Here is a 13,756-nt window from a genome sequence, read left to right as displayed (position 1 = left end):
CCGCCCCGCCGGGGGGCACGCCGCCGGGGAGCGGGTGTAGTTCGCGGGCTTCGACCTCGTCCTCAGCCGCGTGAATTCCTCTGGCCGGCGGGGCCCGCGCCGAGAGCGAGCCTCGCATTCCTGCGGTGCTCCCAGTGGCTTCTTGGTTAAACTTTATCTTCCCCCCTTAGAAAACGGGGCCCGTGGTCATCTCTTCTGAGCATCCCTTCTGTCTTTTGTGTTCCCGGCCTGCTTGGCAAAAAGGTCTCCCCAAACCGAGTTACCTGCCTCGCGGGGCAGGTACGTTGGCCAGGTGGACTCAGTGGAGGAGTGGATGATCTGGTGGATGTCCCTTTTCGTTTTCTTTTTTCTTTCGTTTGCTTTTTCTTCCTGAAAATGGAAACCGTCCTTCAGACAGGAAACCTTTCTGGCCGTGCCACTCCAGGAATCTTTTGCCCCCTAAGTTTGACCTTGTCCCTTGGTTCACCCTTGACTCTTGCATCCGTCACACATTCAGCTGGCTGCTCACTAAAGCGAAAAATACAACGAATTTATGCTTGTGAAGCTTCCCCTCTGCGAAGAGGGAGAGGTCATCCTGCTCTTCCACGTTTTGCTTTCAGAATCCTGAGCGCAGATCTGTCGTGGCTTGCCCCATATCCTGAAAAGTAGTCAGTCGTGACTCGGTAGCCACGTTGGAATTAATGGGGCTCGTTAATTAGGGTCTGCTGTGATCAACCACCAAAGCGGTGTTTCAGTTATCTGGGCGAGTAGTGAATGCTCACCCCGTGGTCGTTTTTGTGCGGTTGTACCCTACCTGTGCTTGGCTTGAGAATAAGGCCTGCTGTCCCCAAATGGGTACTCACAGCCGGCTACATTTTTGCTTTGAGATTATTTTTAGGATCTTACGATACTGCTGTGAGGTATTTGACGATGCTTGGGAAGTTTGGAAGCAAGGATAGTGCATTGTTACTTTAGGCACCTCGGGAAGGTTGTTTTTGAAAGTTGTATGTTAGTTGATGTTCCTGGTACATTTAGAAGATTACTGCACACTGCAATTTATTTACGGTGAAATCATTCAAGATTGAATAATGAGAGTTTAAAAGAGTTTACCTCTCAGTCCTTCTTATTCTAATTTGAATATCCCAAGCTTTAGTTTTTTTTTTAATGTTGAGTATATGATAAAGAATTAAAGCTTAGGAAGGAGCATGTAGTCACATGAATACTAAGCAATATCTAATATGTTTGGTATCATTTGTTTACAATTGTCTTCAGTGTTGAATATAAAAGTCTGTTTCAAAGTGGGAAATACAGATCATATTTTTCACATCTAAGTTTGAAGAATGGTGAGGACTTTTAAAGTTGTGAGGTTTCCTTTCTTTCTTTTAAATTTGATTTTGACTAAAGTATGTCTTTAGCTTGGAGTCATTTAGTGCAGGCTCTATTGTGGGTTCACAGGTTATGTATAAAACTGTAGAATCAAGAATAAAGTTACTGAACGTGATCTTGGCTATCAAGTCCAATTTCCTGGTTTAATGAATCCCCTCCCTACACAAAGGGAGTAGTTGTTAATTCAGAATATTACTATAATGATTCTATTTTAAGTGTGTGCCTGTTTTTAGATTATTTCATTGATACAGAAAAACAGTGCATTTTTAGACTTCCATTATGATATGCAGGTGGTTTAAACAAATACTAAATGCTTTTGTTTGCTTTTCATATTAATACAGTATTACTTTGTTACCATATTATAACTATTAAAATATTTACTTTGTTACCATAACTAAAATATTTACTTTAAACCACCTACCTCGAAATAAATTGACATTTAATTCCATCAAGCTAGTAACCAGGAAGTGAACTTCAAGCTACTAACTAGGAAATGAACTTCACATTTAAAAGAAACAAAAATGAAACTCTGTTTTCACTTATAAACTTTATGGATTATCAATAAAAGGAGAGGTGTCTAGTGTTTATTACATAGCCAGAATTTTGGATGGTTTTCTGCTCTCCTTGAAATTTTGTGCGTGTGCATATGTGCTTGTTTTAAGTAAATAGCTGTATTATGGTGAATGGAAGGGTTTTATATATATTTTCAAGATTTTTTTTGGCAGAGAAATACAGGATTAATAATTTAAAAAAATGTACTGCTCGATACAACTTTTTCATCTTTTTTGGGTTCACTTGCAAAGTTCTCTGGTCTTTGTCACAATGTTATATGATGAGACACGGGGCTGCCTTTTCTTCCTCATGTGTTCTTCACTTGATTGCTGGAGTTAGGCCAACCCAGATAGAGAACTGCAGAGAGCTGCTTTTCTGAGGTTTAAATGTTTCAGGTGAGGTGGAATCGGCAACAGATTAACTGCAGTTTAATTCCTGCGATAATTTTTGACATGTATCTTCAGTCTTTGTGCTTGATATTTGCCCAATTGTAGGAGCCTTAGACTTCAGAAATTCGATCCATAGATTCAAGTTCCAAATAAGGATTCTTTAGGGTAGCATTAGGAGGTTTCCTTCCAGGGACCAAATCAACCTACACAGTGGAATGAACTGGATACTATTTAAATGCATTCTCTGTGGTGAATAAAATGTAAGGTTCCTAAGGGTAGGAGGTATTTTGCCTGTATTGTTGCAGTGTAGGGCTTTGCACATAGGTGAATAGGACTCAGCACATATTTGATGAATGAAATAAATAACTGAATGGTTTCCAAAAGGAATGCAAGCACAGTACTAAGTTTAGTTCGCTAAATCTCAAGATTTAAAAATTATTGAGAAAGAGTGATAGCTTAACACTGTGCATATGTTAGGAAAATAGACGATGGTAGTGAAAGTACAGGATGTAGGTTAGATCTGAATCATGTTTCTGTGACCATGGACAAGTCATTAATATGCCTCTGAATCTTCTTTTAAAGCTTTAAAGTTAGTGTGATTAGACATGAACAGCTTCTTTAGATCAGAGTGTCTGATAGAGCTAGGCAAGTATTCTGTGTAGGGAAGATAAAGAAATAGTAGAGGACAGGTAGAGGAATCTTTCGGATCTATAGTCAATGTTCGCTTAATTACGAGAATGGTGGAGTTGGGTAGGGGGGTATCACATATTAACCAAGGTGAGGGTTAAAATTGGAAAAAATTACAAAATTTGAAAAACATTACACACTGGATTCAGTTTAAGTAATGTGTAGTATTTTCCAATTTCGGTATCATTTAGAGTTATCAAAATATGCAATACAGAATTTGACAGATAATATTACTTAAATCACATAAGTTAAGGGATATTCTTTAATAGGAATCAGGGTTTTGTCTTTCAGATTTTCTATCTTTTCTAGAGTTAAATTTAAAAAATATTTTACAGTTATAGAAAATGTAGCTGGACAATTTTTTAAAATTTCATTTAGGTTTTTGTATTTATTGATCTAAAATTTTCTCTTAAATCTGTGTATATTTAGGCATATACCCTTTCTTATTTCTGTTTGTTTTGTACTAAGTAGTGTTTGCTACGTGCTGATCTATTTTGTTGGTCTTTCCAAAATCTAGCTTTTTATCAGTTTTGTTTTGTTGTCTAATTTTTTTCTTTAATAGTTTCAACTGTCTCCTTCTCCCCCCCCCCTCGTTTATTTTAGTTTTGTTTTTGAGTTGAGATCTCATTGCCCAGGCTTGAGTGCAGTGGCACCATCATGGCTCACTGCAGCCTTGACCTTCTGATTTCAGGCAGCCCTTCTGCCTCAGCTTTGCAGGTAGCTGAGAATATAGGTGTGCCGTCACATCCAGCTAATTTTTAGACTTTTTTTTTTCCTATGGAGACAGGTCTCATTATGTTGTCCAGGGTGGTCTTGAACTCTTGAGCTTAAGTGAACCTCCTGCCTCCACCTCCCAAACTGCTGGAATTACAGGCATGAGCCGCAGCACTCAGCCTCCTTCCATTATTTAATAGTTTATTTTTACCCAGTGATGCCGTCTTCTACAAGCTCAAGTGTTGGAGCTGGGAAAATAAATAAATAAATAAATAAATAAATAAATAAATAAAACTAAAAGTTTATTTTTGTTTACTTTCCAAGATGGCATTTGAAATATTCTTTTTAAATGTCATTGCACTGTTTGGAGAATATACTTTTTCATTGCTTTAGACATTTACTAACATTTTTATTACCACATACATGATGTTTTGATGAGTATTCTTTGAATGCTATAGAGTTCTATATTTATACATAAAATGAACACAGTGTTACTTGAATATTTCCTACTTTTTTCTTAATCTTTTTAATTCTGGAAGATGTTTCTGTCTCTACTTTTAATGTGATTTTATCAAATTTGTATTTCTAATAGATCTAATCCAAACTTGTATTTTTGTTTGTTTTTTAGAATTTAACTATTCACTTTTTTTTTTTTTGAGTTGGAGTCTCACTCTGTCGCCCAGGCTGGAGTGTAGTGGCACTTTCACAGCCATCGCAGCCTCCACCTGCTGGACTCAGGTGATCCTTCTGCCTCAGCCTTCCAAGTAGCTTGAGCTACAGGCATGCACCATCATGCCCGGCTTATTTTTGATTTATTGTAGGGTTGAGGTCTTGCCAAGTTTTCCAGGCTGGTCTCGAACCCCTTGGGCTCAGACCATCCTTTCACCTTGGCCTCCCAAAGTGCTGGGATTATAGGTGTGAGCTACTGAGCCTGGCCCACATATGTTGATAACTAATAAATTTAATCTTTGTATTGTTATCCTATTTTCCATTTATTAATCTTGTTCATTATGTTTTGATGACTACCCCACTCTTGTCTTTAACAGTCTCTTTTTTATTTCTGCTCTTTTAATCTTAAACAAATATTTTTGATAATATAAAAAACAACAACTGTTTTATTCTCTTTTTGCTTGCCCTCAATTAGAGAAGACATTGTAGCATGTTTTTACTTTTAGTATTCTTGGTTTTGATGGGATAATATGGAATGGTAATTCTAGGTGATGAATTTTTAAATTATTAGTTAGTTCTTAAAAATTAACTGTTTAATTTTTACTTTTTTTTGGAATTGTATAATATTGTTTGGTTTGATGTCGGTCTGCTTTTTGTTTTTTGTAGGTAAGTTGTTAACTCTTTGTGTAAACTTGTAAGATGTTCTCTTTGTTTTTAATAGTTTAGAAATTTTACTAGCATATGTTTTGTTAGGTGTCTTTTTAGTAATCCTGCCTAAAATTTTAGGTCTGAAAACTTCAGTGTTCTTCTCATGATAAAGATATATATTTGAAAGTTATTGTTCTACTCTGTTCCTTTTTTTCTTATTTTAAAACCACATTGTTTACCACTCTTGTTTCACATTTTTCTTCTTTCCCTTTTTGCTGTGTATAGTAGGGTAACTTTTTAGTTTGATCATCTACATTTATTATTTTTGTAATGCCAGTTCTATATTTACTATCTCTATAGGTGGTCAGATACTTTAAAAAAATTGTTTCTTTAGTTAGTTATGAAGCACACAGAATTGAATTAATTATAATAGTTGTCTCATGACCTGCTGTTTATGCAAGTATGTTTGCATTTACTTATTAAATTGCTTGTTTTAAGTAATAGGCACACATGAACTTCCTACTTGAAACAAAAGCTAGAACTTTAATAATCTAATCAGACTCTCCCCTATTCATTCCTCTACTTTCATTTGAAATTGTCATCATGTTTTTCTGCTTGTTTTAGATAGTGTCTCGCTCTGTCTAGGCCCAAAGCATCCTCCCACCTCATCCTCCCAAGTAGCTACAAGTGCACTCCAATGTGCCCAGCTACTTTTAGTATTTTTCAGTAGAGGCATAGGGTCTTGCTATGTTGCCCAGACTGGTCTTAAACTCCTGGCTTCAAGTGTTCCTCCTGCTTCGTTGATCTCCCAAAGTGCTGGGATCATCTTGAATGCTGTGTTCATTCTTCTTTTGATATCTTATTTGTTGCATCTGTATGCATTTCTGAAGGTATAACATTTTTTATTTTAGTTGTTTTTAAATTAAAAATTTTAAGGGCCTTTTTCCAATACAAAATCTAAAAGGGATATATCTATATTTTCTACTAAGAGCTTTAAGATTATATTTGCAACATTTTAAATCTTACTGCATCTGTGCTTGAGTTTTGTATATGGTGTGAGGTAGGGATACGATTTAATTTTTGCTGTATACATGTTAAGTATCTCTTATCCTAAATGCTTGAGACCAGAAGTGTTTTTGGTTTTGGAATTAGGATTTATTTTGGATTTTGGATAATTTGCATTATGAACATTCTAAACCTAAAAAGTCTAAAGTGCAGCAATGAGCATTTTCTTTGTGCATTATGTGTGTGCTCATTTTTTTTGAGTTGCCGTCTCACTCCATTGCCCAGGCTGGAGTGTAGTGGCATGCTCATGGCCACCCAGTGTTGATCCGCTGGGCTCTGGCCATCCTTCCACCTCAGCGTTCCAAGTCGCCGGAACTACAGTTGCGTACTACCACGCCTGGCTAAGTTTTTGACTTATTGTAGAGATGAGGTCTCACCAAGTTGCCCAGGCTGGTTTTGAACCCCTGGGCTCAGGCAGTCGCCTCACCTCAGTCTCACAAAGTGCTGGAAGTACAGGCTTGAGCCATCACGCCTGGCCAAAAACTTTTGAATTTTGGAGCATTTTGGATTCTCTAGTTTGAGATGCTCAACCCTTATGTGATTAAAAAAATTTTTTTGTCGTTGTTCTTTCTTATTGAAAAGTTAATGCTCTCCCCTGCTGAATTGATACCCTCTGGCTGTAATATACAGAAGTTTCATGTAAAAAAATTTTTTTTCTGTACTCTATTTTGTTTTGTCATTTGTTTTGTGACTGTCATCTTCATTGTTACTGCTTCACAATAAATGAGGTCCTTGTCTTTGTTTTTGTTTTTTTTCCAGAGTTGTCATGGCTCTTTACTTTCTCTTAGACATTTTAGACTAATCATTCTCTGGAATATCTGCTTTTTGATTAATTCTGTTACACCTATAGATCAATTTGGAATCAATAGGTTCATGATACTGAATCTTTCTGAGTAGAAGTGTAGGGCAGCCCCTCTTGGGTCCCCTCCCTCCCGCTCTGGGAGCTTTTCTGTCCTCTCAATAAATTCTACTTTCTTAAAAAAGAAAGATAGAAATGTACCATGAAAGGGGGGTGTATGACTACATTAATTTAGGTCATCTTTAATATTCCTTATATTTTATAGTTTATATTACTTATAGTGAAAAATTATAGTTTATAATTTTACTTATAGAAATTCTCATACATTTTTTGACCTAGATAGTTGATAATTTCTGATAACTATTATATGGTGGTGTTTTTAAAAATTTATTTGTTACTGGTGTATACAAATGCAGCTGTCTCTTGCATATTAGTCTTTTATCTAGCTACCTTGCTGAAATTTTCTTGTACTTCCAGAGATTATTTTGAACTTTCTGTGTGAAACATCATATCATTATCATGAATAGTTTTTCTTATGTATTTTCAGTTTTTATGCCTGTAATTTGATTTTTTTGTGCTAGTTAATACCTCTAATAATTAATGATTCAAAGTGATGATAATGAATATTGTTTTCTTATTTCGGATTTTAAAGGCCATTTCCTAATTCACTTCTAAAATATTTACATGTGTAAGTTGTACAGACTTATAAAGTAGATTCTATTTACTTAAAAGATACTGTAGTATTTTAATTTTGATGCATGCGTGATTCTAGGTATCCTGGGCAGGGGGCTGGTTTGCCGATCATTTTTCAACATCCTTGGAACTATAAACTGTTAGAAAAGCCACTTTTTTTTTTTTTTAAATCATTGGCCCTTGATCATTTTCTTCCTTGTGGTCCATTCCACAATCATTGTTTTATGCCCTCATGTACTTAGAGTAATGGACTTTTCTTCCTCTGACACTACAGCACATTTTTAAACTTTATTGTCATAGAATCATCATGAGTAGCGCTCTGCAGCAGTGACCTACCTTTTTCCTGCAAGTATAATCACTGATTTATATATATATATGAAGGGCAAAGTTTAGCTTGTGGAAGCCAGTTTAAGAATATAACTATATAATGCGAGCAAGTAGATCATGTGAAAGTTGAATTTGTATGGCAGACTTGTATTAACTTCCAAGAATATTTTGTCATTACATCTTGTTTTATGTATGTGATAAGTAATATTTGAAAGTTTCCTTTTTTTTCTTTCCTTCATGAACTCTGCTTAGTACAGATTATCTGTGTTTTTTAGTCTTTGTTCCTGTGAGCTACTAGATATTTTAAATGCTCCACAATGTTTTCCTTGTTTTTTTTAGTTTTGTTAACATAGGTTTAGATACAGTGTGGTTTTTATGAACTGTCTTTAGTAATTGTGGTGCTTGGTAAAAGTGCAGATTTCAGTGCCTCATCCCAGACCTACTGTTTCAAGACTCTGAAGCTTGGAATGTATTATTCATAAAAATCACGGATGATTCTTCTTTACTTAATGTTTGAAGATCACTGGTTAAAATGATTCTTATTGATGAGAGTCCGTTTAGCACTTGTGTAAATTGACTGCAGGGTCCTTTAGGGATTGAATTATCACAATACATCCAATTTAATATGGAAGCAGAATTCTTGAACACACAGAATTTTTTTCCCCCAGGTGATTCCACCTGACATGTTTGTATGTTGCTGAGGAGCTATTTCCTCCCTCAGGCTTTCTGGGCCATCTCTGTGGAAACCCAAAGCTTCTGGTGCATAGGTGGGATACTTGCTTCCCTTATTATTTTATTTTTTATTTTATTTTAAAGATGTGGGGTACAATTCAGGGTTAGGTATACAAATGTTGATTATGCAGGTACCCTTGTTGATGAGGTGTGCCCCTCCCTCCCCTGGCAGTTTCCCTCAACTGCCAATCCCATCCCCCCTCCCCTGACAGTTTCCCAGCACTGCCAATCTTTTTCTTATAGTATTATGATAATTGTTCAAGGTCTGCTTATGAGTGAGAACATATGGTACTCTGTTCTTTGTTTCTGTGATAGATCACTGAGTATGATCAACTTTAAATCCATCCAAGTTGCTGCTAAGTCCAGATGCTTGTCCTTCTTTATGGCTGCATAATATTCCACTGTGGATATGTACCACTTTTTTTTTTTTTTTTAAATCCAGTCCAGCTTCAGTGGGCAGCATAGTTGGTTCCATGTTTTTGCTGTTGTGAATAATAGAGCTGCAACAAGCATGCGTGTGCAGGTATCTTTTTTGTAAAATGATTTGAGTTCCTCCGGTTATATTCCCAATAGGGGATTTGCTGGGTCATATGGAAGATCAATTTCTAATTCTTTCAGAAATTGCCACACTGTCTTCCAAAGAGGTTGCACTAGTTTGCATTCCCCCCAGCAGTGTAGAAGCATTCCTTTTTCACTGAATCCTCGCCAATGTCTGTTGTTGTTTGTTTTATTAATGATGACCATTCTTACTGGGTTTAGGTGGTATCTCAATGTGGTTTTGATTTGCATTTCTCTGATGATGAGTGAGGCTGAGCACTTTTTCATGTGTCTTGTTGGCTGCCCGTATATCTTCTTTTGAGAAGTGTCTATTAATGTCTTTTGCCTACTTTTTAATGAAGCTCTTTGTTTTCCTTTCTTTGCCTTTGAGTTTCTTGTAGTCTTCTTTCTATTCATTGAATAGATGCATTAAGGAGTTGGGAAACAATTGTACATGTTAAAGTTACAGTCTTCCTATTTGTTGTTTTGGTATGTATGTTTGTATATTTATAATTTCTGAAGGATTCTTTTGGGATCAACATAGTATATGAAAACTTATATACAATTTAAAGAAATATAATAAGATCTCTGTCCTTTGTACCACTTTGTAGACATGAAGCAGACTCTCTTATTGTCCTGAAAGTTTCCTTTGTGCCTCACCCAAGCTGTCTTTCTCTTCTAGCAGCTGCTGTCCTGACTTCTTTAAAGTTAATGTGGTATAATTTACACTTAAAGTGTATAATTAGATGAATTTGGGCATCCAGAATATTTCTGTCACTCCAAAAGTTTTTCTTGTGTCTCTTTTCTCATTTAGTGTCACTACCTTCCTTGTGCCAGGCAACTATTCATCTGATTTCTATCATGGTAGATCAGTTTTGGCTGTTCAAGCTCTTCACATAAATGAGTATAAAGCTTCTTTTTTTAAAAAATCTGATTTCTTTTGCTCAGCAAATTTGTTGTTGTTATTGTTGTTTGAGTTGGAGTCTTACTATGTCGCCGAGGCTGGAGTGCAGTGGCACACTCATGGTCATCCCAGTGTTGACCTGCTGGGCTCCAGCAATCCTTCCGCCTCAGCCTTCTGAGTAGCTGGAACTACAGGTGCATGCTAATTTTTGATTTATTGTAGAGACGAGATCTTGCCACTGAGCCCAGCTGCAAAATGTTTTTTATGTTGAGCTATGTCTTACTGCATTTATCAGTAGTTTCTTTTTGTTGCTGAGTGATATTTTATTATTAAGTATTCCCACATTTGTGTATTCTTGTATCTCTTGATGAACTTTTGGATTGTTTGCAGTTTTTGACTCATATATATAGAATGTTGTTATGTGTAAAATATCACAAGCAGGCCTTTGAGTAGACATATTTGTATTTCTCTTGGGCAAATACATAGGCATGGAGTTGTTAAAGATATTGCTAAATTGTTATTGTTCTGTTAAGACTGGCTGAGACTGGAGTTGGGGGGGTAAAGGAATTTACCAAGATAGTTGTGAATTAAGAAAGGCAGATTTGGCTGGGTGCAGTGTCTTAGCTTGTAATCCCAGCACTTTAGGAGGCTGAGGCGAGAGGTTTGCCTGAGCCCGGGGGCTCGAGACTAGCCTGGGCGACTTGGTGAGACCTCGTCTCTACAATAAATCACAAAAACTAGCTGGACGTGGTGGCGTGCGTCTGTAGTTCCAGCTACTTGGAAGGCTGAGGCGGAAGGATCGCGTGAGCCCAGCAAGTGGAGGCTGTGGTGGCCGGGAGTGTGCCACTAGACTTCAGTCTGGGCGACAGAGTGAGACTCCAACTCAAAAAAAAAAAAAAAAAAAAGAAAGAAAAAAGAAATGCAGATTTATTAAAGGCAAGATGTGTTGTGAGGGAACAATGGGCAGTACTGCAAAAGGGAGCCTATCTTCAAAGAAGCAGGGACTAAAGGGCAGTTTTATGGGGCTGTGCCGGAGGAGTTTATGTGCTGTGTGCAAGGGGTCTGGAGAGGGAAGTTGACTACATGCTGTGCGAGGGGTTTGGAAAGGGAAGTTAGCTACATGTTGTACAAGGGGTCTGCAAGATGGTTGATTGATGTGGCAATCTGTTCTTTAAGGTAGGGTTAAATTACAGCAATGGTTAACAGCATTCACAGTGGTCAGCTAAAGGTTAGTTTACAATAATGATTTACAGTGGTCAATAAGCTTTTATGACTCTTATTGTGATCAGTATGTTTCTTGAAACATCTGTAAATCACCCTGAGGCCCTTTCCTCAGTATAATTTATCCAGTTGTCCTATTTGGGCATCATATTTCTCCATAGTTGTCCAAAGTGACTCTACCATCGTATATTCTCATTAGCAATATATGAGAATTCCATTTGGTTCCACATTTTTGTTAACATTTGGCATTACTAACCTTTTGTGTTTTAGCCAGTTAGTGAATATATACTCTTATGTCATTGTAATATTTGCATTCGCTAATGATTAATGGTATTAGATACCTTTTGTGTGCTTATTTCTAAATTTTTTTAAACATTGCATCTCAGACATTTAGTTTTACAGTCTTAAGGATTAGCAATAACAGTAACTGTCTGTTCTTCCAAGTCTTAAAATGGCAAAAATATAAAAAAAGGCACATTGCTGAAGAATGAGATCCCATTTCTTCATCATTTCTCAAGCTAAGCATTAAACATCTTTTTAATAAGCAATTGCACGTATACATGAGAAATCTTTAGAATGCATATTTTGTTACACAGGTACAGAAATATTTTCACATTTTGGTTGGTTTGGAAGTTTGAAAAGAACTTGGAGGAGTAGAGCATAGATGGGATGGACTGTGGAGAGGTAAGTAAATTGGGCTGACTAAGATCTTTTTCACAGTTTTTGGTTCATCTGAAGACAAGAAGAGACACTTGGGCTTGAATTAAGAAAACTCCACTATGCATGTTGGATCATTGTTGTTGCCGTTCAGTCTGGTAGTGGATGGGGTATAGTGAGGGGCACTAGACCATCAGTGCATAATTGGTTGAGGAGCTGAGAACTAGGTCTCACTGAAACAGAAGAGACTTGGCGGGGCAGGGTGTTCAGAAAGGAACCAGGAATGATGTAGCATTAGTGGCCAGGACCTTTGCTATGGTAACTCCAGGGTGAGAACCAACTGTACACTCAAATACAAATGTTTGTTCGTCTTAACTCATGCTAGAATACATGAAAAATATAATGTCTTAGTTATTTGAGGTGGTGTTACTGAAACACTGGACTGAAGTGAAGGCCTGAGGCTTTCTGTGTCTACCTGTGAGGCCTCTGGGCTGAGTCTCTGTATCTCTGCAGTAAGGCCCTTAAGTTTTCCTGTGAGGCCTTGTAGAAAGACTGGACTAGGGCAGGGCTGAGGAAGAGGATGGAAAGAAAGGAAACAAGAAACGCGGAATGTGTTTATTAAAAAAATTGTGTATTCTTAGAGACCCATTTTCCATTGCTCAAAACAGTTTTTAAACTCGTCAGCTTTGATGCGTTTTACTACTTCTGCCTTTTTTTGTTTTACCTCTTCCACATCAGCAAAATCTTTCCCTTTGAGAACTTTTTTATCCAGGAAAACAAAAAATCATCGCTGGAGTGAGAGCTCGTGAATAAAGAGAATGGTGGGGCATGGGGGTCATGCTGTTTTTGTAAAAGGTTGCTGAATACTCAGCAAGGTGTGGACAGGTGTACTTGTAAATCACCCATTATGAAGTGGGCAAACACATTGAAAAAATCTCCAAAAAAAAAAAAAAAATTAACTGAAGCCAAACACAGCCTGTCACAGCAACACAAGCTGGTACACTGATGCTGATGGCTTCCTTGAACACTTACCTGGTGGAGGAAACCTGAACAAGATGCCCATCCTCCAAAAAATAATTCCACTTTTTAAGGGGGGGGGTCCCTCCACTCCTAGTCTACTGCATCAGGTTTAAAAATCCTGTCTTTAGATGGAGGAAGCAGCCCTGCACTGGCGCATGAGACCAGTAGACACTCTGTGCCTATTCTGGTAACACCATGAAGATTCCCAGAACTGACTTCTGGGCTTTCTTCCTAGTGCAGTAGTACTTGAAGCCAATGGCAAGACTGTGGAGCTGATGAAATGAACATTTTTTTCATTCTTGCTGAGTGACTTCAGAAGGAAAGTACCAATGCCTCTGAGCACGCGGGGCTGCAACTGGCTAGGTAAAAGCAGCACATGAGATGATGCTGGTCAACTGTGTGGTTTCTGGGCTGTAAGGTGGGTAGGGGGCCCAGACCATTGGGGATGCAGAGATCAGTGCAGCTCCCTGTGGTCATGGTGTCCTGTGCTAAGTGTCCATATGATCTTTGGGGGAATTTGGTGTTGGCATTAGCTTATTCTTGTCCATCTTGAATACAGTTTTTAGGTGAAAGTTAATACTCTTCCAAGCATTCTTGGCAGTGCTGTTCATGCTTCTTGTATGACCAAAAAAGCAAGTAGTGTTCTCTGGGGTGAAGGTTTACAGGTAGGGGACTGATCTCTTCAGGGCTTCCTCACTCCTCCTGCCTCCGTCTTTCCTCCTCCCTCCTCGTCGTCTTTGGTGCTGACGCTCTTCTGCGTTAGGCTTTTAAGGAGGG

The 13,756-nt window shown here is 37.7% G+C and overlaps 1 protein-coding gene across 1 annotated transcript in view; it reads left to right on the top strand.

Moving 5' to 3' along the window:
• The first annotated feature begins 11,971 nt into the window (after nucleotides 1-11,971).
• USP25 (ubiquitin specific peptidase 25) overlaps nucleotides 11,972-13,756 on the top strand; it is a 115,086-nt gene continuing 113,301 nt past the window's right edge. Inside the window, exon 1 of the mRNA XM_021714742.1 lies at nucleotides 11,972-11,986. Coding sequence (XP_021570417.1) covers nucleotides 11,972-11,986 — 15 coding nt within the window. The remainder of the gene's footprint in view (nucleotides 11,987-13,756) is intronic.

This window comes from Carlito syrichta, unplaced genomic scaffold (genome assembly GCF_000164805.1).
Source record: "Carlito syrichta isolate Samal-C Ts95f unplaced genomic scaffold, Tarsius_syrichta-2.0.1 Scaffold97002, whole genome shotgun sequence".
Lineage (NCBI taxonomy): Eukaryota > Metazoa > Chordata > Mammalia > Primates > Tarsiidae > Carlito > Carlito syrichta.
The sequence above is the reverse complement of the archived record's forward strand: the minus strand, read 5'-3'. Positions and strand labels throughout refer to the sequence as shown.